At 53.4% G+C, this 25,238-nt stretch overlaps 1 protein-coding gene across 1 annotated transcript in view; it reads right to left on the bottom strand.

The window, feature by feature from the left end:
* LOC129715111 (cGMP-dependent 3',5'-cyclic phosphodiesterase-like) overlaps positions 1-21,078 on the bottom strand; it is a 29,205-nt gene extending 8,127 nt beyond the window's left edge. The window contains exons 1-4 of the mRNA XM_055664981.1: positions 20,757-21,078; positions 17,524-17,583; positions 8,788-8,923; positions 2,017-2,069 (exon numbers count right to left, since the gene is read on the bottom strand). Coding sequence (XP_055520956.1) covers positions 2,017-2,069; positions 8,788-8,923; positions 17,524-17,583; positions 20,757-20,855 — 348 coding nt within the window. The 5' untranslated portion in view covers positions 20,856-21,078. The remainder of the gene's footprint in view (positions 1-2,016; positions 2,070-8,787; positions 8,924-17,523; positions 17,584-20,756) is intronic.
* Positions 21,079-25,238: the final 4,160 nt, after the last annotated feature.

Genomic DNA, 25,238 nt, shown 5'->3' on the forward strand with positions numbered 1-25,238 from the left:
GAGAGGATGGTTCCACGGCAGATGAGGCAAGGATGTACCCCCAGTGTTCCCCCCCCCCCCCCCCCCCCCCAGCCCCCCAGCTGGAACGAAATGGAGAGGGACCAGGTGGTTAGAGTCCTTCAGGGTGCGAGACAACCAACCTCTCCCTCCCCAGAACAGTTAAAGAAGGACCCCTATTTATTTTTGTCTTCTCCCCTCTCTCCCCCCCTGGCCCAGTCTCTCTACAACCCCCCCCTGGTCATTTTGATGAAGGGCCGACTGGCCCCCTTCTCTACCCCGTCCTCTGCCCCCCAGTCTCCTGCCCCCCAATCCTCACATTCCCCCCCACTTTAATCCCCGCCTACCCACTGGTCTCTCTCTTGTATTCCCCCATCATGCCACCCTCTGGCTGTCTTGAGGCCCCCAGTCCTCCCCACTGCACACTTTTTGATGCCCCCTTACCCACTGCCCCACTGGATCGCCTCGCCCCTTTCCCCCCCCCCCATGTTTCCACCCCGGCACGAGGCAGACGAGGGTGTCCTCTGGAGAGGGAGGGGTTAGAATAGAGGGGCCCCAGAGACCCCCCCCCCCCCCCCAGCCCGAGTCATTCGTGGAATGGTGGGGCCCCCCTATGGAGTAGAGGTCCCCCCCCCCCACGTGACCCCCCCCCCCCCCCATTTGCCCCCCCCCCCCCCCCCTCCAGGAGGGAGCTAGAATACCACCCCCCCCCCCCCCACCCCATTTTTCAGCCTCCACCCCCGTGAATAGTATCCTCAATTGAATAAGGAAGGCTCACCCCCACCCTATCAGACTAGAGTGCACAAGCCTCAGAATTAAACCCCCCCCCCCCCCCCCCCCCCCCCCCCCCCCCCCCCCCCCCCCCCCCCCCCCCCCCTCAGGACTGTCTTTAGTCAGAGGATGGTGAATCTGTGGAATTCATTGCCACAGAAGGCTGTGGAGGCCAAGTCAGTGGACATTTTTTAAGGCAGAGATTCTTGATTAGTACGGGTGTCGAGGGTTATGGGGAGAAGGGGGGTTAGAATAGAGGGGTAGATCAGCCATGATTGAATGGTGGGGTAGACTTGATGGGCCGAATGGCCTAATTCTGCTCCTATCACTTATTACCTTATGACTGGGGCAAAATTGATTATCACACCATTTTGCTTGACTGCGTAAAATCCCTTTGGAAATTGACAAACAGAAAAAAAGCTGTCTTGGGAAAAAATAAGTTAAGGGGAAAAAAAACTGTTTTCATGTAACATCCCCACATTGAAAGATTGAAAAGACTAGGCTTCTATTCACTGGAGTTTAGAAGGATGAGGGGGCATCTTATAGAAACATATAAAATTATAAAAGGACTGGACAAGCTAGATGCAGGGGAAATGTTCCCAGTGTTGGGCGAGTCCAGAACCAGGGGCCACAGTCTTAGACTAAAGGGGAGGTCATTTAAGACTGAGGTGAGAAAAAACGTTTTAAACCAGAGAGTTGTGAATCTGTGGAATTCCCTGCCACAGAAGGCAGTGGAGGCCAAGTCACTGGATGGATTTAAGAGAGCGTTAGATAAATTTCTTTAGCCAGAGGGTGGCGAATCTGTGGAATTATTTGCCACAGACGGCTGTGGAGGCCAAGTCAGTGTGTTATAGACAATAGACAATAGGTGCAGGAGTAGGCCATTCGGCCCTTCGAGCCAGCACCGCCATTCAATGTGATCATGGCTGATCATCCTCAATCAGTACCCCGTTCCTCCTGCCTTCTCCCCATATCCCCTGACTCCGCTATCTTTAAGAGCTCTATCCAGCTCTCTCTTGCAAATGCCCACCGCCCTCTGAGGCAGAGAATCCCACAGACTCACCACTCTCGGTGTGAAAAAGAGTGGATTGACAGATTGTTGATTAGTACGGGTGTCGGGGGGTCACGGGGGGAAGGCAGGAGACTGGGGGGTCGGGAGGGTCAGCCACGATTGAATGGCGGGGTAGAATCGATGGGCCGAGTGGCCGGGAGCGTATGAACCGACGAATGAGCAAACTGAAGACTTACATACTGAACAATCTTCAACTGGAGCGACGTGGCTTCGATGTCATACAGTTCACCTGTGGGAAGTGAAGTGGGCACTCGTTATTCCAGAGCTTCAGGTCAGCTTAGTCTAATATTGCTATTGTCACGTGTACCGAGGTACAGTGAAAGGCTTCCTTGTTGCCCGCTAGCCAGTCAGCGGAAAGGCTATACATAGAAACATATGTATAGCCTAAGACTGTAGCCCCTGCTTCGCCCAACATTGGGAACATTTTCCTTGCATCTAGCTTGTCCAGTCCTTATATCATTTTACATTCCCCCTCATCCTTCTAACATTCCAGTGAATACAAGCCTAGTCTTTTCAATCTTTCCTCATCAGTACCCCGTTCCTGCCTTCTCCCCATATCCCCTGACTTCGCTATCTTTAAGAGCCCTATCAAGCTCTCTCTTGAAAGTATCCAGAGAACCGGCCTTCTCTGAGGCAGAGAATTCCACAAAGTGTTTCCTCGTCTCCGTTCCAAATGGCTTACTCCTTATTCTTAGACTGTGGCCCCTGCTTCTGGACTCCCCCAACATCGGGAACATGTTTCCTGCCTCTAGTGTGTCCAAACCCTTAATAATCTTATATGTTTCATAAGAAACCCTCTCTTCCTTCTAAACTCCAGAGTGTACAAGCCCAGCCGCTCCATTCTCTCAGCATATGACAGTCCCGCCATCCCGGGAATTAACCTGGTGAACCTACGCTGCACTCCCTCAATAGCACAGGACATAGGAGGGAAAATAAGCCATTCGGCCCATCGTGTCTGCACCGCCATTCAATCACGGCTGATCTATCTTTCCCTCTCAGAGCATCATAGTCATAGAGTGATACAGTGCGGAAACAGGACCATATAACCATATAACATATAACAATTACAGCACGGAAACAGGCCATCTCGGCCCTTCTAGTCCGTGCCGAACACATAATCTCCCCCAGTCCCATATACCTGCGCTCAGACCATAACCCTCCATTCCCTTCCCGTTCATATAACTATCCAATTTATTTTTAAATGATAAAAACGAACCTGCCTCCACCACCTTCACTGGAAGCTCATTCCACACAGCCACCACTCTCTGAGTAAAGAAGTTCCCCCTCATGTTACCCCTAAACTTCAGTCCCTTAATTCTCAAGTCATGTCCCCTTGTTTGAATCTTCCCTACTCTCAGTGGGAAAAGCTTTTCCACGTCAACTCTGTCTATCCCTCTCATCATTTAAAAAACCTCTATCAAGTCCCCCCTTAACCTTCTGCGCTCCATAGAATAAAGCCCTAACTTGTTCAACCTTTCTCTGTAACTTAGTTGTTGAAACCCAGGCAACATTCTAGTAAATCTCCTCTGTACTCTCTCTATTTTGTTGACATCCTTCCTATAATTAGGCGACCAAAATTGTACACCATACTCCAGAATTGGCCTCACCAATGCCTTGTACAATTTTAACATTACATCCCAACTTCTATACTCAATGCTCTGATTTATAAAGGCCAGCACACCAAAAGCTTTCTTTACCACCCTATCTACATGAGATTCCACTTTCGGGGAACTGTGCACAGTTATTCCCAGATCCCTCTGTTCACCTACATTCTTCAATTCTCTACCATTTACCATGTACGTCCTATTTTGATTTGTCCTGCCAAGATGTAGCACCTCACACTTATCAGCATTAAACTCCATCTGCCATCTTTCAGCCCACTCTTCCAACTGGCATAAATCTCTCTGTAGACTTTGAAACTCTACTTCATTACCCGCAACCCCACCTATCTTAGTATCATCTGCATACTTACTAATCCAATTTACCACACCATCATCCAGATCATTGATGTACATGACAAACAACAGTGGACCCAACACAGATCCCTGTGGCACGCCACTAGTCACTGGCCTCCAACCTGACAAACAACCATCCACCATTACTCTCTGGCATCTCCCATTCAGCCACTGTTGAATCCATCTTGCTACTCCACCATTAATACCCAACCATTGAACCTTCTTAACCAACCTTCCATGAGGAACCTTGTCAAGGGCCTTACTGAAGTCCATATACACAACATCCACTGCTTTAACCGCATCAATTTCCCGAGTAACATCTTCAAAAAATTCAAGAAGATTAGTCAAACATGACCTTCCAGGCACAAATCCATGTTGACTGTTCCTAATCAGACCCTGTTTATCCAGATGCTTATATATATTATCTCTAAGTATTCTTTCCATTAATTTGCCCACCACTGACGTCAAACTAACAGGTCTATAATTGCTAGGTTTACTCTTAGACCCCTTTTTAAACAATGGAACAACATGCGCAGTACGCCAATCCTCCGGCACTATTCCCGTTTCTAATGAAAATAACCTTCGGCCCTTCAGCCCAACTCTCCCACAATGTCCCATCTACACTAGTCCCACTTGCCTGCGCTTGGTCCATATCCCCCCAAACCTGTCCTATCAATGTACCTGTCTAACTGTTTCTTAAATGTTGGGATAGTCCCAGCTTTGACTACCTCCTCTGGCAGCTTGTTCCATACACCCACCACCCTCTGTGTGAAAAAGCTACCCCTCGGATTCCTATTAAATCTTTTCCCCTTCACCTTGAACCTGTATCCTCTGGTCCTCGATTCCCATACTCTGGGCAAGAGACTCTGTGCGTCTACCCGATCTATTCCTCTCATGATTTTGTACACCTTTATAAGATCACCCCTCATCCTCCTGCGCCCCATGGAATAGAGTCCCAGCCTACTCAACCTCTCCCTGTAGCTCACACCCTCTAGTCCTGGCAACATCCTCGTAAATCTTTTCTGAACCCTTTCAAGCTTGACAATATCTTTCCTATAACATGGTGCCCAGAACTGAACACAATATTCTAAATGCGGTCTCACCAACGTCTTATACAACTGCAACATGACCTCCCGACTTCTATACTCAATACTCTGACTGATGAAGGCCAAAGTGCCAAAAGCCTTTTTGACCACCTTATCTACCTGCGACTCAACCTTCAAGGAACCATGCACTCTCAATCTCTAAGTGATAGGAGTAGAATCAGGCCATTTGGTGCATCAAGTCTACTCCGCCATTCAATCATGACTGATCTATCTCTCCCTCCGAACCCCATTCTCCTGCCTTCTCCCCATAACCCATGACACCCGTACTAATTATACTGAAGAAGGGTCTCAACCTGAAACATTATCAATTCCTTCTCTCCAAAGATGCTGCCTGTCCCACTAAGTTACTCCAGCTTTTTGTGTTTATCTTCCAATCTATCTATCTCTGCCTTACAAATATCCACTGACTTGGCCTCCACAGCCGTCTGTGGCAAAGAATTCCACAAATTCACCACCCTCTGTCTCAAGAAATCCCTCCTCATCTCCTTCCTAAAGGAACGTCCTTTAATTCTGAGGCTGCGACCTCTGGTCCTAGACTCTCCCACTAGTGGAAACATCCTCTCCACATCCACTCTATACAAGCCTTTCACCATTCGGTAAGTTTCAATGAGGTCCCCCTTCATTCTTCTAAACGCCAAACGCTCATCGTATGTTAACCCACTCATTCCTGGGATCATTCTCGTAAACCTCCAGGGCCAGCACATCCTTCCGCAGATACGGTGCCCAAAATATTGTGGCCAAGACTGGCAAGGGTTTAGAAACATAGAAACATAGAAAATGGGTGAAAGTGTAGGCCATTCGGCCCATCGAGCCAGCACCGCCGCCATTCAATATGATCATGGCTGATCATCCACAATCAGCACCCCGTTCCTGCTTTCTCCCCATATCCCTTGATTCCGTTAGTCCTAAGAGCTAAATCTAAAGGGCCTGTCCCACGAGCATGCGACTCCATGCGGCAAGCGCGAACTAACGTGGTCGCTTGAGCCGTACGGCCTCGCGGGGCCGGTCCCACTTCGATTTACGGAGCCGTATGGAGTTGTGCGGAGCTGGTCCCGACATCGAACGGGGCTCCGAAAAACTGACCGTGTTCAAAAATTCTGCGTAGCAACGGCCTGCCGGCCCGCAGCTGCCTCGGCGCTACGCACGCCGTACGTCATGCGCGAACTTCCCGCGGACTTCGCTCGAACTTCATGTCACTCACTCGACCACCGTGCGGCCCCCGCTTCTGGTTTGGTCGCACTTGCCGCATGGAGTCGCATGCTCGTGGGACAGGCCCTTTAGGTCGCGCTTGCCGCATGGAGTTGCATCTTCGTGCGACAGGCCCTTTACTCTCTCTTGAAAACATCCAGTGAATTGGCCTCCACTGCCTTCTGTAGCAGAGAATTCCACAGATTCACAACTCTCTGGGTGAAAATGTTTCTCAGTCCTAAGTGGCCTACCCCTTATTCTTAAACTGTGGCCCCTGGTTCTGAACTCCCCCAAAATCGGGAACATTTTTCCCGCATCTAGCCTTCCCAATCCCTGAGGGTTTAGATGGATATTTCCGGGATGGTGGGACTGTCATATGCTGAGAGAATGGAGCATCTGGGCTTGTATACTCTGGAATTTAGAAGGATGACAGGGATTCTTATTGAAACATGTAAGATTATTAAGGGTTTGGACACGCTAGAGGCAGGAAACATGTTCCCGACGTTGGGGGAATCCAGAACCAGGGGCCACAGTTTAAAAATAAGGGGTAAGCCATTTAGAACGGAGACGAGGAAATACTTTTTCACACAGAGAGTTGTGAGTCTGTGGAGAGGGCGGTGGAGGCCGGTTCTCTGGATGCTTTCAAGAAAGAGCTAGATAGGGCTCTTAAAGATAGCGGAGTCAGGAGGTAAAGGTTAAAGGTTAAAGGTTATTTTATTAGTCACATACATCTAGTGTAGTGAAATTCTTGTTGCCAATGCAGCACATAAAAAAAGAATACAAACATGACAATAATAAAGAATTTTAACATGAAAAACATCCCCCCACAATGGTTCCCATTATGAGGGAAGGCACAGTGTCCAGTCCCCATCCCCATGTTCACCCATAGTCGGGCCTATTGAGGCCTCCACAGTTGCCTCCACGGAGGCCCGATGTTCCAGGCCGTTCTCGCCAGGTGATGTTGCTCCGGCGTCGGGAGAATCCTCTCAGCGGCATGGGAACCCTGGAACGGCTGTTTCCTTACTCGAGACCGCGGCTTCCGAAGACGACAAGGCCGCGCCGGATGGAGCTCCACCACTGGCGATCTCGTCGTGAGATCCCAGGCTCCCGATGAAAAGTTAGCGCCGCCGCCCGCGGCTGGCCGCTCCTCAGACCCGCAGCTCCGCGATGTTTTTATCGGCGGTCTCAGCTCACTGGAGTTCCAGCGCGGTGACCCGGGCAAGGCATCGCCCACTCCGCTCCGCGATAGCGCTCCAGCGCTGTGCCGCCGCTGAAGTCGAGGTGCTGGGCGGTTCCCGACAGGAAACGCCGCTCCAGGCCCGCTGGTAGGCCGCGAGGACGGGTCGACAATGCAGCCCGCAGAAAAGCTGCCTCTCTGACCAGGTAGGGACCCTAGAAAGTAGTTTCCCCCCTTTCACCCCCCCCCCCCCCCCCCACATAAAAAAAAAGACTAGAACTCCAGAACAAAAACACTTTAACTAACTAAAGATTAAAAAAAGAGTGAAAAACAAACAGCTGCAGGCTGGGCAGCCATACCATACAGGACGGTGCCCCCTATAGATATGGGGAGAAGGCAGGAACGGGGTACTGATTGGGGATGATCAGCCATGATCACATTGAATGGTGGTGCTGGCTCGAAGGGCCGAATGGCCTACTCCTGCACCTATTGTCTATTGTCTAAGTCCTAACATTTTAAGTGCTGGAAGGAACTGCAGATGCTGGTTTATACCGAAGCTGGAGTAACTCAGCGGGACCGGCAGCATCTCTGGAAGAGATGGAATGGGTGACATTTCCGGTCGAGACCCTTCTTCAGACTGAGAGTCAGGGGAGAGGGAGACGAGAGATATAGAGGGTGATGTGGAGAGATAAACAACAAATGAATGAGAAATTTGCAAATAATCTCCCTCATGAAGCAAAATGCTGTGTTGATCAATAACTCAATCTTCTTTGGAATTAGAGACAATGGTGAGCATGCTCCTTATGTTTAATTTAATTTTGTTTGGAGATACAGCAAGTAAACAGGCCCTTCGGCCCACCGAGTCCGTGCCGACCAGCGATCCCCGCACACTAACACTATCCTACACACACAATTGGGCAATTTTTACATTTACCAAGCCCATTAACCTACAAACCTGCACGTCTTTGGCATGTGGGAGGAAAGCGGAGATCTCGAAGAAACCCCACGCAGGTCACGGGGAGAACGTGCAAACTCCGTACAGACAGCACCCGTAGTCGGGATCGAACCCGGGTCTCCGGCGCTGTGTGGCACCGACTCTACCAGCTGCGCCACCTTGTGGTGGATGGGTGCGATGTCGTTCAGGGTTGCTGGCTGAGTGGGGTCTAATCTCTCGGCTCTTTGTTCCCCCCCCCCCCTTCCTTCCCCTCCCTCCATTTCTCCCCCCCCCCCCCATCCCACCCCCTCCCTGATTCCTCCAAACCCCGTATCCCCTACCCATCCCCCTCCCCCTGTCATTCCCCCCCCCCCGATCACTCTCCAAACCCACACTCCTCCCATATCCCCTATCCTGCCCCCCTCCCCCCCCATACCCCCCCACCTCCTCCCCCCTCTCTCCCTCCCCCATTGAATGGTGGTGCTGACTCGAAGGGCTGAATGGCCTACTCCTGCACCTATTGTCTATTGTCTATTGATATGGGCCAAAAATCTGACAGGTTAGACGCTCCCATAACGGCAACATACCACATAACTGAAGAACTTTCTGATCCTGTTCTTCAAAGTTTATCTCGTTGTCTGTGCCAGCGATGCGTTCGGTCCTGAGCTTACTCAAGGTGAGAGGCTCGCGTAGGGCGTGTACGCGCTTGCAGGCCGCGGAGATCTGTGGCGGGGAGTGGAGAGAGTCAGTGGCTAAGAGGGGACGTCTCGACAGAACCCCCCCTCCCACAGCCCAATGTCCCCCACAACTGGCATAGAGTGGGAGACTATCTACAACAACCCCCACCCACGCCCTCCTGAGTCACTGGGGCCACAAACACAAGAAGATAGGGGGTTGGACAGGCTAGATGCAGGAAGATTGTTCCCGATGTTGGGGAAGTCCAGAACAAGGGGGTCACAGTTTAAGGATAAGGGGGAAATCCTTTAGGACCAAGATGAGAAAAACTTTTTTCACACAGAGAGTGGTGAATCTGTGGAATTCTCTGCCGCAGAAGGAAGTTGAGGCCACAGTTCATTGGCTATATTTAAGAGCGAGTTAGATGTGGCCCTTGTGGCTAAAGGGATCAGGGGTATGGAGAGAAGGCAGGTACGGGATACTGAGTTGGATGATCAGCCATGATCATATTGAATGGCGGTGCAGGCTCGAAGGGCCGAATGGCCTACTCCTGCACCTAATTGCTGGGAAGGCGGATGAAGGCTGCAGCAGAAAAGGGTCTCCGGTCGTCTTGGACTCCATGCCACTGGATCCTGACCCAGATCTGTCAAGGACCGTGGGGTGGCTGTCTGTGCACCAGTCTCCCCACGTTAAACAAGGTCACGCACAGGCGTCCTCCATATAGGGAATAGCACCCTGGAGACACCCATGGTCAGCCACGCCCGCAGGGGGCCTAAGTAAGAAGTTTAGTTGCGTTGATTAGTTTAGTTAGTTTAGTTTAATTTAGTTTAGTTTAGATTAGGATAGATTAGTTTAGCTTAGTATGTGTTGGATGGAGCTGCAGATGCTGGTTTAAGTCGAAGGTAGACAAAAATGGAGGAACTCAGCGGGACAGGCAACATCTATGGAGTGAAGGACTAGGTGGCGTTTCGGGTCGAGGCCCTTCTTCAGACTGATGCCAGGGGAGGGGGCGGGACAGGGATAGAATGTAGTCGGAGACTGTCAGACTGGTGGGAGAACTGGGAAGGGGGAGGGGATGGGGAGAGAGGGAAAGCAAGGGCTTCCTGAAGTTGGAGAAGTCAATGTTCATACCGCTGGGGTGTAAACTGCCCAAGCAAAACATGAGGTGCTGCTCCTCCAATTTGCGCTGGGCCTCACTCTGACAATGGAGGAGGCCCAGGACAGAAAGGTCAGTGTGGGAATGGGAGGGGGAGTTGAAGTGCTGAGCCACCGGGAGATCAGGTAGGTTAAGACGGACTGAGCGGAGGTGTCGGGCAAAGCGATCGCCAAGCCTGCGCTTGGTCTCGCCGATGTAGAGAAGTTGACACCTGGAACAGCGGATACAGTAGATGAGGTTGGAGGAGGTGCAGGTGAACCTCTGCCTCACCTGGAAAGACTGTTTGGGTCCTTGGATGGAGTCAAGGGGGGGAGGTAAAGGGACAGGTGTTGCATCTCCTGTGGCTGCAGGGGAAAGTACCTGGGGAGGGGGTGGTTTGGGTGGGAAAGGACGAGTTGACCAGGGAGTTGCGGAGGGAACAGTCTCTGCGGAAAGCAGAAAGGGGTGGAGATGGGAAGATGCGGCCAGTGGTGGGATCCCGTTGGAGGTGGCGAAAATGTCGGAGGATTATATGTTGTATGCGACGGCTGATGGGGCGGAAGGTGAGGACAAGGGGGACTCGGTCCTTGTTACCAATGGGGGGACGGGGAGCAAGAGCGGACCTGCGGGATATCGTGGGGACCCTGGTGAGAACCGCATCTATAATGGAAGAGGGGACGTTCCCTAAAGAATAAGGACATCACCAATGCCCTGGTTTGGAACACCTCATCCTGGGAGCAGATGCGGCGTAGACAGAGGAATTGGGATAGAGTCCTTACAGGAAGCATTGTTGGGAGAGTCCAGAACCAGGGGCCACCGTTTAAGAATAAGGAGTAAGCAATTTAGAACGGAGACGAGGAAACACTTTTTCACACAGAGAGTGGTGACTGTGGAATTCTCTGCCTCAGAGGGTGGTGGAGGCAGGTTCTCTCGATGCTTTCAAGGGAGAGCTAGATATGGCTCTTAAAAATAGCGGAGTCAGGGGATATGGGGGGAAGGCTGGAACGGGGTACTGATTGGGGATGATCAGCCATGATTACATTGAATGGCGGTGCTGGCTCGAAGGACCGAAAGGCCTACTCCTGCACCTATTGTCTATTGTCTATTGAAGCAGGGTGGGAAGATGTGTAGTCCAGATAGCCATGGGAGTCAGTGGGTTTGTAGTGGATGTCAGTCAGTAGTCTGTTACCTGCGATGGAGATAGTGAGGTCTAGAAACTGTAGGGAGATGTCGGAGATGGTCCAGGTTCGGCAACTGTGGTGGGGCCTGAATGCCACCACCTCCTCCAAGGCGAAATCAGGAGGTGGCTCAAACGACAGCGAAACATCACTCCCTGATGAGCTCAATGCGTTCTACGCACGGTTCGACACTGATGTGCCTTCCCGAGCCCCCATTCGCCCTGACGGTGTTACAGTCACAGAGGCCGACGTCAGGAAATCCTTCAGGGGGGTGAACCCTCGGAAAGCGCCTGGACCTGATGGTATACCCGGTCGAGTTCACAAGACCTGTGCGGACCAACTGGCTGGAGTTTTTACGGACATTTTCAACCTCTCACTTCTGAGGCTGAGGCCCCCACCTGCTTTAAAAGGGCATCAATTATACCAGTGCCAAAGAAGAGTAAGGTGACGTGCCTTAATGACTATCGACCAGTGGCACTAACGCCGGTGGTGATGAAGTGCTTTGAGAGGTGGATTATGGCGCAAATCAACTCCTACCTCGACAAGAACCTCGACCCACTGCAGTTCGCTTACCGCCACAACAGATCAACGGTGGATTCGATCTCACTGGCTCTCCACTCCGCACAGGACCACTTGGACAACAAAAAGTCATATGTCAGGCTGTTGTTCATAGACTACAGCTCGGTGTTTAATACCAAGCTGGTTACGCGAGGAGGTGTGGTGTTGCGGAGCTCCCGGCCAAACTAAAAATACGTGAATTTAAACATCTTTCTGGATTTCGGAGGAGGTACAGCGGTACTTATAAACATCCTGGAGTATCGCTGCAACGCTGCAGAGACTTGTTTGAAAGTTTTTCTGCTTGTTTTGGGACTGCGAGCAGTCTTATCAACTGACTGCGTAGCCCCCACTACAGTGGCTGGCAACCTGCCAGGAAACTGTTTTGTGTACCAAAAGAGGGGTGAAAAATCTTTCTGGACTTGTACAACTGTGTCCAGAACAACCCACTTACTGCCTCGTCGGGGCAGTCCGGCCCGGTCTGGTTTTCGTGGGGTGTGGGAGGTTTTCTGCACCTCCACCATCTCGACCTTCTTTTGCGGCCTTGGTGTTTGGAGCTGACGACGAAGCCTCCTTTCTCTCGGCAAGACCGAGGGAGGGATAAGAGGCTTCCAACAACAACAACTGCAGACAAGTCCCCTTTTGTTGCTGTGGGAGCGGTGAAGAACAGCTGGGATTGCCTGCGAAGGTCAGCAGCTCGCCAGGGAACGCAGGAGAGCCGAGATTTTCCAGCAAAGAGGTGGCGACGCAGCAGTTCTTCGCAGGGAGCCGCCATTATCAGCGTTTGAGGCGACACCAATTTGCCTCCCTCTCTCGAACTTCCATTCGTTTTTTGTCTTTGGACTTTGACTCGTGCCATTTGGACTGTCTGTGGAGTACTTGTGGTTGAGCAAGCCCCCGCTCAGCCGGAAGTATTCATCGGACCCAGGCACCGTAATCCATCCCGGGAGCCGGTCCCACACAATTTGAGCCGCCTTTCCTCGACACCCTTCGTCTTCCTCCAAGACGCAGGGAGGCGTGTCTTGTACAGGCTCCTCCTCCACACCCTGCACTTCCTCGCCCTGGTCCACCGTCCAGCCACCAAGTGGCGGTCAGTGTTGCCTTCCGGTCGCGAGGGGGGTCCCCAGTGGGGGTCCCTCGACGCAGGGATTCTCCCCCTCTACATTGGGGACCTGGGGTGGAGGGTATTGCACCGAGGAGTTCCCTGCAACCTGTTTCTCTCGCGGTTCACAGACTCGCCAGCCGCCTGCCACTTTTGCGGGCTGGAAGAGTCTGTGTACCACGTGTACATGGAGTGCGTGAGGCTGCAGCCACTGTTTGAATATCTAAAGGGGCTGCTCCTTGCCTTCTGGCTGCATTTTTCACCCACCATCCTCATCTTTGGACACCCTGTGCGTAGGGGAGAGGGTTTGGGGCTGAAGATGTCCTGGTTGGGTTGCTCCTGGGCCTGGCCAAGCTGGCCATCCGCGAGTCACGGCGCCAGACATTGGATTGCTCTACCCGGGCCGGCTGCCTGTCCCTTTTCCGGGGATACGTCCGTGCCCGGGTGTGGATGGAAAGGGAATACGCCCTGTGTGGGCACCCTGTGGGAGTTCCGGGACCGCTGGGCTCCGCAGGGTGTTGAATGTATCCTTGACAAGGATTGCAATATAATTGTTTAGCAGTTGCTTAGCATATTTGTTCGTCTTGTATTATGGTGGTGTTTTGTTTTATTGTATTGTAAATACTATATTAATATTTGAATAAATATTTTTGATTTAAAAAAAAAAAAAAAAAAAGCTGGTTACCAAGCTCACGGAACTGGGCCTCTGCGCATCCCTCTACAATTGGATCCTCGACTTCCTTATCCACAGACCACAGTCTGTTCGAATTGGAGGAAACACTTCATCCTCAGTAGCAATTAGTACGGGAGCACCTCAAGGCTGAGTGCTCAGCCCCCCCTGCTGTACTCACTCTATACTCATGACTGCCTAGCCAGTCATAGTGCGAACTCCATCATCAAGTTCGCTGATGACAACACTGTTGTGGGACGAAACACCGATGGTGGCTCTCAACACCAGCAAAACCAAGGGACTGATTGTGGACTTTAGTAGGGGAAGAATGAGGATCCACAATCCTGTTTACATCAACGGGACGATGGTGGGGAGGGTCAAGAACTTCAAATTCCTGGGCGTGCATATATCAGAAAATCTTTCCTGGACCCAGCACACCGATGTAATTATAAAGAAGGCACATCAGCGACTCTACTTCCTGAGAAGATTATGGAGAGTCGGTATGTCATTGAGGATTTTCCTGAACTTCTACAGGTGCACAGTAGACAGCACACTGACTGGTTGCATCGTGGCCTGGTTCAGCAACTTGAACGTCCAGGAGCAGAAAAGACTGCAGAAAGTTGTGACCACTGCCCAGTCCATCACCGGCTCTGACCTCCCCACCGTGAAATGGGATCTATCGAAGTTGCTGCCTCAAAAAGGCAGACAACATCATCAATGGCCCACACCATCCTGGCCACACACTCATCTCACCACTGCTGCCATCGGGAAGGAGGTACAGGAGCCTGAAGACTGTAACGTTCAGGTTCAGGAACAACCGCTTCCCCACAGCCATCAGGCTATTAAACACATCAACGAATAAGCTCTGAGCTCTGAACTGCAAAAGACTATACTATTATTTGTTATTTGCACTATATTTGTTATTTATTGAACTTTTTCTCTTCGCCCGTTACATACAATGTTTACATATTCACATATTCTGCTGTGCTGCAGCAAGTAAGAATTTCATTGTCCCGTCCGGGACATATGACAATAAAACACTCTCGACTGCATCTGCATCTGCAGTTCCTTCTTGTTGTCTACCTTCGATTTTCCAGCATCTGCAGTTCCTTCTTACCGAATCCGACCTTTCTGTCCTGGGCCTCCTCCATGGCCAGTGTGAGCACCACCGGAAACTGGAGGAGCAGCACCTCATATTCCGCTTGGGCAGTCAGCACCCTAGCGGCATGAACATTGACTTCTCCAATTGCTGTCTTGCTGTCTCCTCCGCTTCTCAACTCTCCCTCAGCCCTCTGGCTTCTCCTCTTCCTTTCTTCTTCCACCCCCCCCCCCCCCCCATTTTGTTAGCCCTTGCTGTCTCCTCCCCTTCCTCAGCCCTCGGGCTCCTCCTCCCCCCAGTGGGGGTCCCTCTACGCAGGGATTCTCCCCCTCTACATTGGGGACCTGGGGTGGAGGGTATTGCACCGAGGTGTTCCCTGCAACCTGTTTCTCTCGCGGTTCACAGACTCGCCAGCCGCCTGCTACTGTTGCGGGCTGGAAGAGTCTGTGTACCACGTGTATATGGAGTGTGTGAGGCTGCAGCCCCTGTTTCAATATCTAAAGGGGCTGCTCCTTGCCTTCTGGCTGCATTTTTCACCCACCATCCTCATCTTTGGACACCCTGTGCGTAGGGGAGAGGGTTTGGGGCTGAAGATGTCCTGGTTGGGTTGGTCCTGGGCCTGGCCAAGCTGGCCATCCGCGAGTCAAGGCGCCAGACGTTGGAGGGCTCTACCCGAGCCGGCTGCCTGCCCCTTTTCCGGGGTTACGTCCGTGCCCGGGTGTGGAAAGAAAAGGAATACGCCCTCTCTACGGGCACCCTGTGGGAGTTCCGGGACCGCTGGGCTCCGCAGGGTGTTGAATGTATCCTTGACAAGGATTGCAATATAATTGTTTAGCAGTTGCTTAGCATATTTGTTCGTCTTGTATTATGGTGGTGTTTTGTTTTATTGTATTGTAAATACTATATTAATATTTGAATAAATATTTTTGATTTCAAAAAAAAAAAAAAAAAAAAGCTGGTTACCAAGCTCACGGAACTGGGTCTCTGCGCATCCCTCTACAATTGGATCCTCGACTTCCTCATCCACAGACCACAGTCTGTTCGAATTGGAGGAAACACTTCATCCTCAGTAGCAATTAGTACGGGAGCACCTCAAGGCAGCGTGCTCAGCCCCCCTGCTGTACTCACTCTATACTCATGACTGTCTAGCCAGTCATAGTGCGAACTCCATCGTCAAGTTCGCTGATGACAATACTGTTGTGGGACGAAACACCGATGGTGATGAGTCAGAGTATAGAAGAGAGATCGATCAACTGACCAAATGGTTGCCAGCACAATAACCTGGCTCTCAACACCAGCAAAACCAAGGGACTGATTGTGGACTTTAGTAGGGGAAGAATGAGGACCCACAATCCTGTTTACATCAACATTACATGGTGGAGAGGGTCAAGAACTTCAAATTCCTGGGCGTGCATATATCAGAAAATCTTTCCTGGACCCAGCACACCGATGTAATTATAAAGAAGGCACATCAGCGACTCTACTGCCTGAGAAGATTACGGAGAGTCGGTATGTCATTGAGGATTTTCCTGAACTTCTACAGGTGCACAGTAGACAGCACACTGGCCGGTTGCATCGTGGCCCGGTTCGGCAACTTGAACGTCCAGGAGCGGAAAAGACTGCAGAAAATTGTGACCACTGCCCAGTCCATCACCGGCTCTGACCTCCCCACCGTGAAAAGGGATCTATCGAAGTCGCTGCCTCAAAAAAGCAGACAACATCATCAATGACCCACACCATCCTGGCCACACACTCATCTCACCACTGAAGGAGGTACAGGAGCCTGAAGGCTGTAACGTCCAGGTTCAGGAACAACCGCTTCCCCACGGCCATCAGGCTATGAAACACATCAACGAATAAGCTCTGAGCTCTGAACTGCAAAAGACTATACTATTATTTGTTATTTGCACTATATTTGTTATTTATTGAACTTTTTCTCTTCGCCCGTTACATACAATGTTTACATGTTCACATATTCTGTTGTGCTGCAGCAAGTAAGAATTTCATTGTCCCGTCCGGTATATATGACAATAAAACACTCTCGACTGCCTCTGCATCTGCAGTTCCTTCTTGTTGTCTACCTTCGATTTTCCAGCATCTGCAGTTCCTTCTTATCGAATCCGACCTTTCTGTCCTGGGCCTCCTCCATGGCCAGAGCGAGCACCACCGGAAACTGGAGGAGCAGCACCTCATATTCCGCTTGGGCAGTCTGCACCCTAGTGGCATGAACATTGACTTCTCCAATTGCTGTCTTGCTGTCTCCTCCGCTTCTCAGCTCTCCCTCAGCCATCTGGCTCCTCCTCTTCCTTTCTTCTTCCACCCAGCCCCCCCCCAATTTTGTTAGCCCTTGCTGTCTCCTCCCCTTCCTCAGCCCTCGGGCTCCTCCTCCCCCCTTTTCCTTCCTTCTCCCCGCCACCTCCTATCAGTCTGAAGAAGGGTTTCGGCCCGAAACGTTGCCTATTTCCTTTGCTCCATAGATGCTGCTGCACCCGCTGAGTTTCTCCAGCAATTTTGTCTTCCTTCGATTTTCCAGCATCTGCAGTTCCTTCTTGAACAAACACTCTTGACTCTTGATTCTTGAATTTGAGTGCAGGATGGAAATTAGTCATGAAGTTGATGAAGTCAGTGAGTTATGAATGGGTTAGCTTAGTTTAGGTTAGTTGAGTTAAGTTGAGTTAATTAGTTCAGTTTATAGTTTGGTTCAGTTTCATTCATCGCTTAGTTTAGTTTAGCTTAGTTTAGTCTAGTTGAGAGATACAGTGGGGAAAGAGGCCCTTCGGCCCGCAGAGTTTGCACTGTCCGCTCTGCCTCCAAAATGGGGAGTAGGGAGGGGGGGGAGGGCGAGAGGACTAAGTGACGTAGCTGGGATTAAGTCTTGGGAATTTCGGAAATTCCTTCCATCTACTCACGTGTCTCTCCAGTATCCGTAGGCAGGGGTCATCAAGGTCATGCAACGGGCCAGAATAAACCTGGAGGAAGAGACGGGGTGAGACTTTTACCGAGGGCAAGTACATGTGGTAGGAGCAGAATTAGGCCATTCGGCCCATCAAGTCTTCTTCGCCATTCAATCATGGCTGGCCTATCTCTCCCTCCTAACCCCATTAGGACTAAGCCATTTAAAATGGAGACGAGGAAACACTTTTTCTCACAGAGAGTTGTGAGTCTGTGCAATTCTCTGCCTCAGAGGGCGGTGGAGGCCGGTTCTCTGGATACTTTCAATAGAGAGCTAGATAGGGCTCTTAAAAATAGCGGAGTCAGGGGATATGGGGAGAAGGCAGGAACGGGGTACTGATTGGGGATGATCAACCATGATCACATTGAATGGCGATGCTGGCTCGAAGGGCCTGCACCTGTTGTCTATTGTCATTCTCCCCATAACCCCAGACACCCGTACTCATCAAGAATCTATCTATAGGTCTGAAGTAGGGTTTCGGCCTGAAACGTCACCTATTTCCTTCGCTCCATAGATGCTGCTGCACCCGCTGAGTTTTTACAGCATTTTTGTGTACCTTCAATCTTCCAGCATCTGCAGTTCCTTCTTGAACACCAAGAATCTATCTATCTCTGCCTTAAAACATATCCAATGACTTGGCCTCCACAGCCGTCTGTGGCAAAGAATTCCACAGATTCACCACCCTAATTCCTCCTCATCTCCTTCCTAAAGGAACGTCCTTTAATTCTGAGGCTGTGCCCTCTGGTCCAAGACTCTCCCCCTAATGGAAACATCCTCTCCACATCCACTCTATCCAGGCCTTTCACCAGTCGGTAAGTTTCAATGAGGTCAATAGACAATAGGTGCAGGAGTAGGCCATTCGGCCCTTCGAGCCAGCATCACCATTCAATGTGATCATGGCTGATCATCCCCAATCAGTACCCCGTTCCTGCCTTCTCGCCATATCCCCTGACTCCGCTATCTTTAAGAGCCCTATCTAGCTCTCTCTTGAAAGTATCCAGAGAACCGGCCTCCACCGCCATCTGAGGCAGAGAATTCCATAGACGTCCGTCCCCCGTCCCCACCCCATCATTCTTCTAAACTCCAGTGAGTACAGGCCCTGGGAACCAGGGAACATGGGTTTAAGGTGAGAGGGGAAAGATTTAATAGATCCTATAACGGTTGATCCTATAAAGTGGATAAAATCGCAAAGGGAATAGATGTGATGAATGCAAAGAGTCTTTTACCCAGAGTAGAAACATAGGAACATGGAAAATAGGTGCAGGAGTAGGACACGCTAGAGGCGGGAAACATGTTCCCGATGTTGGGGGAGTCCAGAACCAGGGGCCACAGTTGAATAATAAGGGGTAAGCCATTTAGAACGGAGACGAGGAAACACTTTTTCACACAGAGAGTTGTGAGTCTGTGGAATTCTCTGCCTCAGAGGGCGGTGGAGGCCGGTTGGCAGGTTCTCTGGATACTTTCAAGAGAGAGCTAGATAGGGCTCTTAAAGATAGCGGAGTCAGGGGGTATGGGGAGAAGGCAGGAACGGGGTACTGATTGTGGATGATCAGCCATGATCACATTGAATGGCAGTGCTGGCTCGAAGGGCCGAATGGCCTACTCCTGCATCTATTGTCTATTGTCTCCAGAGATGCAGCCTGATCCTTTGAGTTACTCCAGCACTTTGTGTCTATCTTTGGAGTAAACCAGCATCTTCCTACACATAGACCCAGCGTGAACTGATGATCGATGGTCGGCGTGGGTTTTCTCCGGGTGCTCCGGATTCCTACCACACTCCAAAGACGTGTATGTTTGTAGGTCAATTGGCTTCTGTAAATTGTCCCTACTGTGTGTAGGATAGGACTAGTGTACTCGTCTCTCGGTGTGCCTTGTGCGGGGGGTGGTGGGGAACCGCTTTCGGTCGCCTCCTCGACAGAGAGGCGACTTTTTCCACGCCGCCTCCCTCGCGGCCTAACAGCTTGGATTGGAGCGGCCTTTCCCGGAGTCGAGCCCGGAGCTTCAGCGGCGGGCGCAGCGTGGACTTTTCCATCGTGGAGCGGGCGAACCCTTGCCGGGGGTCGCCAGAGAGGAGTGCTCCGATCGCTGGCCTGGTGGCTTTGGCATCATGGGGCTGTGGTCTGTGGAGCTTCTAGCCGCGGGCGGGGGCGTGGACTTACCGTCCGGAATCTGGGATCCCTTGCTGGGGGTCACCGGAGAAGATCTCCGACCGCCGGCCTGTGGCCTATAACATCCTGAAGCTGCGGTCTCCGGTAACAAAGTGCCAATTCGGAACCTGCAAACCGCGGAGTGTGTTTGACCATCCCGACATCGGAGTTTTGATCGTCCCGACGAGAGGGCCTGTACATCAGGCCGTCCCTAGCGGCGACTACGGAGGGTTCATGGCCCCGACCACTGGCTGAACTTTGTTGCCTTTCACCACAGTGAAGAATGCTGTGGTGGATGTTTGTGTTCAATCTTATTGTGTATTGTATGTTCTTTTAAAGTGTATCGCTGCTGGCAAATTCATTTCACTGCACCTTCAGGTGCATGTGATGAATAAAGTTGACTTTGACTTTGATTGTTAGTCATCATGGACTTAGTGGGCCGAAGGGCCTGTTTCCATGCTGTATCTTTAAACTAAGAAGGCTGGACACAAGTAACTATAAACGTAGGCAAAAAGGACGCAGAGTGCTGGAGTAACTCAGCGGGTCAGGCAGCATTTGTGGAGAACATGGATAGGTACGTTTCACAGAGTGCTGGAGTAACTCAGCGGGTCAGGCAGCATTTGTGGAGAACATGGATAGGTGACGTTTCACAGAGTGCTGGAGTAACTCAGCGGGTCAGGCAGCATTTGTGGAGAACATGGATAGCTGCCTTAAAGCACCAGAGACCCGGGTTCGACCCCGACTACGGGTGCTGTCTGTGTGGAGTTTGCACGTTCTCCCCGTGACCTGCGTGGGTTTTCTCCGAGATCTTCGCTTTCCTCCCACACTCCAAAGACGTGCGGGTTTGCAGGTTAATCGGCCTGGTGTAAATGTTGGGGGGAAGAAACAGAAGATCTCGGAGAAAACCCACGCAGGTCACGGGGAGAACGTACAAACTCCGTACAGACAGCAGCCGAGGTCGGGATGGAACCCGGGTCTCCGGCGCAGTGAGGCAGCAACTCTACCGCTGCGCCACTATAATGAAATGAAGACATTTCCTTACCAGAATCACGCCAATAACTGCTCCTTTATCCGTGTCCATTATTGGGAGAATCATAACTGGAAGGAAAAGAGGGAGATCAGAAGAAGTGTTTAGTTTCATTTACAGATACAGCATGGAAACAGGCCCTTCGGCCCACCGAGTGTGTGCCGACCAGTGATCCCCGCACACTAACACTATCCTACACTGACCAGGGATATTTTATGACAGCATTTTTTTCTTTCAGTTCAGTGTAGTTTATTGTCACGTGTACTGAGGTACAGTGAAAAGCTTTTGTTGCACGCTAACCAGTCAGCGGAAAGGCAATACATGATTACAATCGAGCCGTCCACAGTGTACAGATATAGGATAAAGGGAATAATGTTTAGTGCAAGGTAAAAGATAGTCTGAGGGTCTCCAATGAGGTGGATGGGAGGTCAGGACCGCTGTCTAGTTGGTGAGAGGACGGTTCAGTTGCCTGATAACAGCCGGGAAGAAACTGTCCCTGAATCTGGAGGTAGACAAAAATGCTGGAGAAACTCAGCGGGTGAGGCAGCATCTGTGGAGCGAAGGAATAGGCGACGTTTCAGGTCGAGGCCCTTCTTCAGACTGATGTGGGATGGGGGGGGGGGGTGGGAAGAAGAAAGGAAGAGGCGGAGACAGTGGGCTGTGGGAGAGCTGGGAAGGGGAAGGGAAGGAGGGAGAAAGCAGGGACTACCTGAAATTGGAGAAGTCAATGTTCATACCGCTGGGGTGTAAACTGCCCAAGTGAAATATGAGGTGCTGCTCCTCCAATTTGCGGTGGGACTCACTCTGGCCATGGAGGAGGCCCAGGACAGAAAGGTCGGATTGGGAATGGGAGGGGGAGTTGAAGTGCTGAGCCACCGGGAGATCAGGTTGGTTAATGCGAACTGAGCGGAGGTGTTGGGCGAATCGATCGCCAAGCCTGCGCTTGGTCTCACCGATGTAGAGCAGTTGACACCTAGAGCAGCGGATGCAATAGATGAGGTTGGAGGAGGTGCAGGTGAACCTCTGCGTCACCTGGAACGACTGCTTGGGTCCTTGGATGGAGTCGAGGGGGGAGGTAAAGTGACAAGTGTAGCATTTCTAGCGGTTGCAAGGGAAAGTGCCCGGAGAGTGGGTGGTTTGGGTGGGAAGGTACGAATTGACCAGGGAGTTACGGTCTCTGCGGAAAGACAACAGAGGAGGAGATGGGAAGATGAGGCCGGTGGTGTGTGGTTTCACACTTCTGTACCTCTTGCCCGATGGGAGGGGGAAGAAGAGGGAGTGGCCGGGGGTGAGACTGTTCCTTGATGATGCTGCTGGCCTTGCCGAGGCTGCGTGGGGTGTAGATGGAGTCGATGGAAGGGAGGCTGGTTTGTGGGTAGGAAGGAACTGCAGATGCTGGTTTAAAACGAAGGTAGACACAAAATGCTGGAGTAACTCAGCGGGACAGGCAGGAGAGAAGGAGTGGGCGACGTTTTGGGTCGAGGTACTGTCTGGTTACCATGCAACATGACGTTGTACCTCGGGACAATAACCGGAACCGAACATGAAACGGAAAAATGGAAGGGAGGTTGGTCGGTGGATTTGGTCCGGGCTTCGTCTGCGAGAGGCTGCAAGTGGTTGGGCCAGAGGTAGGGGATATCTCTGGTGGCAGGAGCGTGGTGCAGGTGGAGAGGACCAGCAAGAGACCTCCTCAGCTGTGGGTCAGGGTGGGTGGAGACGGGGCGTACAGCAACGGGAGGTGGGCGCCAATGGTCGAGAGGCGGCGGTAACGAGACCTCGCAGCGTCGCTGAGCGGGAAGGGGTAGGGAGAGGGGGAGCGAGTGAGGAGAGGGTGGGGAGAGAGGAGGGGAGGGAGGGGGAGAGGGGAGAGGAGAGGAGGGAAAGAGGGGGGAGAGGGGAGAGGGGGGGGGGAGAGGAGGTGGGAGTTACAGAGCGAGAGGGAGGGGTGTAGGGAGATATAGAGGAGAGAGAGGGGAGAGGGGGGAGAGAGGGAGAGGGAGAGGGGAGAGAGGGGGGGAGAGAGGGGAGGAGAGGGGAGGAGAAACGAGACAGGTCTGAGAGAGGGTCAGAGACTACAGAGAGAGGTGACAGAGGGGAGAGAGGAGAAAGCGAGTGGAGAAAAAGGGTGGAGAGAGAGAGGGAGGGCGGAGAGACGGATAGAGAGAGGACGAGAGAAAGAGCGAGAGAGAGGGGAGGAGAAAGGGGTGGGAAAGGGGAGAGAGGGGAGAGGGGAGAGGGGGAGAGAGGGGAGAAGAGAGGGGAGAGGGGGAGAGGGGGAGAGGAGGAGAGGGAGAGAGAGGGGAGAGAGAGGAGGGCGAGAGGGAGAGGGGGAGAGAGGGGGAGAGAGAGGGAGAGAGACGGAGAAAGGGAGAGACAGAGAGAGAGATGGAGCCGGAGAGAGGGAGCCAGAGAGAGGGTGGGAGAGATGGAGTCGGAGAGAGGGAGAGAGACAATGAGCAAGAGAAAGACAGAGAGTGGCAAAACAGAGAGGGGGAGGGGGGAGAAAGGGGAGAGAGAGGGAGAGAGAGGGAGAGGGAGGGAGAGGGAGAGAGAGAGGTGGGGGGAGGGAGGGGAGAGAGAGAGGGGGAGAGGAGGGAGAGGAGGGGTTTCCCAGAGGGAGAGAGGGGGGGGGAGGGGAGAGTTCCCCCAAACTCCAGAGAGGGGGGAGGAGAGAGGGGAGATGGAGGAGAGAGGGGAGAGGGGGGTAGAGCATGGGAGAGAGGGGATAGAGAGGGGTGGAGAGAGGGGGGAGAGATGGGGAGAGAGGGGAGGAGAGGAGGAAAGAGGGGGGAGAGGGGTAGAAGGGGGGGCGAGAGGGGGGGAGAGAGGGGAGAGATGAGGGGGAAGAGAGGGGAGGAGGGAGAGAGAGGGGTAGGCTTCAGGGGGAGAGAGGGGGGCATGAGGGGAGGACGAAACAGGGGTAGAGAATACTAGGAGAGGGGAGAGGGAGGGGAGAAAGGGGAGGAGGGGTAGGGGGGGGGGAGAGGGGAGAGAGAGGGAGAGAGGGAGGGAGGGAGAGAGAAGGAGAGAGAGGGAGGGAGAGGGAGAGAGGGGGGGAGGAGGGAGAGGGGGAGAGAGGGGTAGAGAGGGAGAGAGGGAGGTCGAGAGGGAGAGAGGGGTGAAAGAAGGGGAGAGAGGGGAGAGAGGGAGCGAGTAGGTGTTACAGGCAGTTCGGCGGGAGAGAGGGTGGGCAATGGGGAGGGATGGTCCACGGAAGAGTTGATCAGCAAATCCCCCTCCCCTAAAACCACCCTCCCTCCCCCAACCCCCCCCCCCCCCCCCCCTACTCACGCGTGCTTGTCATGGGAAGTGGCGCCACCAGGTGGCTCATCTCGGACTCTTGGAGGTGTCGGTCTTGTGGAGGAACATTGCACTTGGATCCTCTGTTTGGTGACGACTGCCTCTCTGGGGGTGGGGGGGGGTCCCGGGTGAGGGTGGGGGTGGGGGGGGGTGGGGTGGGGGTGAGGGGGGGGGGTTGGGGGTGGGGTGGGGGTGGGTGTGGGGTGGGGGGGGGGGGGGGGGTGGGGGTGGGGTGGGGGGGTGGGGGGGGGGTGGGGGGGGGTGGGGGGTGGGGGTGGGGGGTGGGGTGGGGGGGGGGGTTGGGGGTGGGGGGGGGTGGGGGTGGGGGGGGGGTGGGGGTGGGGTGGGGGTGGGGGTGGGGGTGAGGGGCATGGGGGTGGGGGTGGTGGGGTGGGGGTGGTGGGGTGTGGGGGGGGGTGGGGGGGGGGTGGGGGTGGGTGGAAGTGGGGGTGTGGGGGTGGGTGGGGGGGGGTGAGGGTGGGGGTGAGGGTGAGGGTGGGGGTGCGAGGGTGGGGGCGAGGGGTGGGGGGGTGGGGTGGGGGTGGGTTGAGGGTGGGGGTGGGGGTGGGGTGAGGGTTGGGGTTGGGGGGGGGGGGGGGGGTGGGGGTGGGGGGGGGGGTGGGGGTGGGGGGGGGGGTGAGGGTGGGGGGGGGGGGGGGGGGGGGGGTGAGGGGTGGGGGTGAGGGTGGGGGTGGGGGTGGGGGTGGGGGTGAGGGTGGGGGTGGGGTTTGGGGTGAGGGTGGGGGTGGGGGTGAGGGTGGGGGTGGGGGTGGGGGTGGGGGGGGGGGTGGGGGTGAGGGTGAGGGTGAGGGTTGGGGTGGGGGTGGGGGTGGGGGTGGGGGTGAGGGTGGGGGGGGGTGTGGGGTGAGGGGGGGTGGGGGTGGGGGTGAGGGTGGGGAATGGGGGGGGAGGGGGTGGGGGGGGGGGTGGGGGTGAGGGTGGGGGTGGGGGGAAGGGGTGCAGGGGTAGGTGGAGGGGGAAAGGAGGGGCGAGGAGGAGAGAGGGGGGGGAGGGGAGGAGGGAGGAGGTGGTGGAGTATGAGGAGGGGAGGGTGGGAGTTTGGGGGGAGATTAGGGGGGATGGGAGGAGTGGGGGAGGGGAGTGTGGAGGGGGGGCAAAGGGGGGGGGGGAGAGGAGGGGGGAGGGGGAGGTGGTGGGGAGAGGGGCAAAGGCGTGGGGAGGAGAAAGGGGGAATGG

Source organism: Leucoraja erinacea, unplaced genomic scaffold (genome assembly GCF_028641065.1).
Source record: "Leucoraja erinacea ecotype New England unplaced genomic scaffold, Leri_hhj_1 Leri_1018S, whole genome shotgun sequence".
NCBI lineage: Eukaryota > Metazoa > Chordata > Chondrichthyes > Rajiformes > Rajidae > Leucoraja > Leucoraja erinaceus.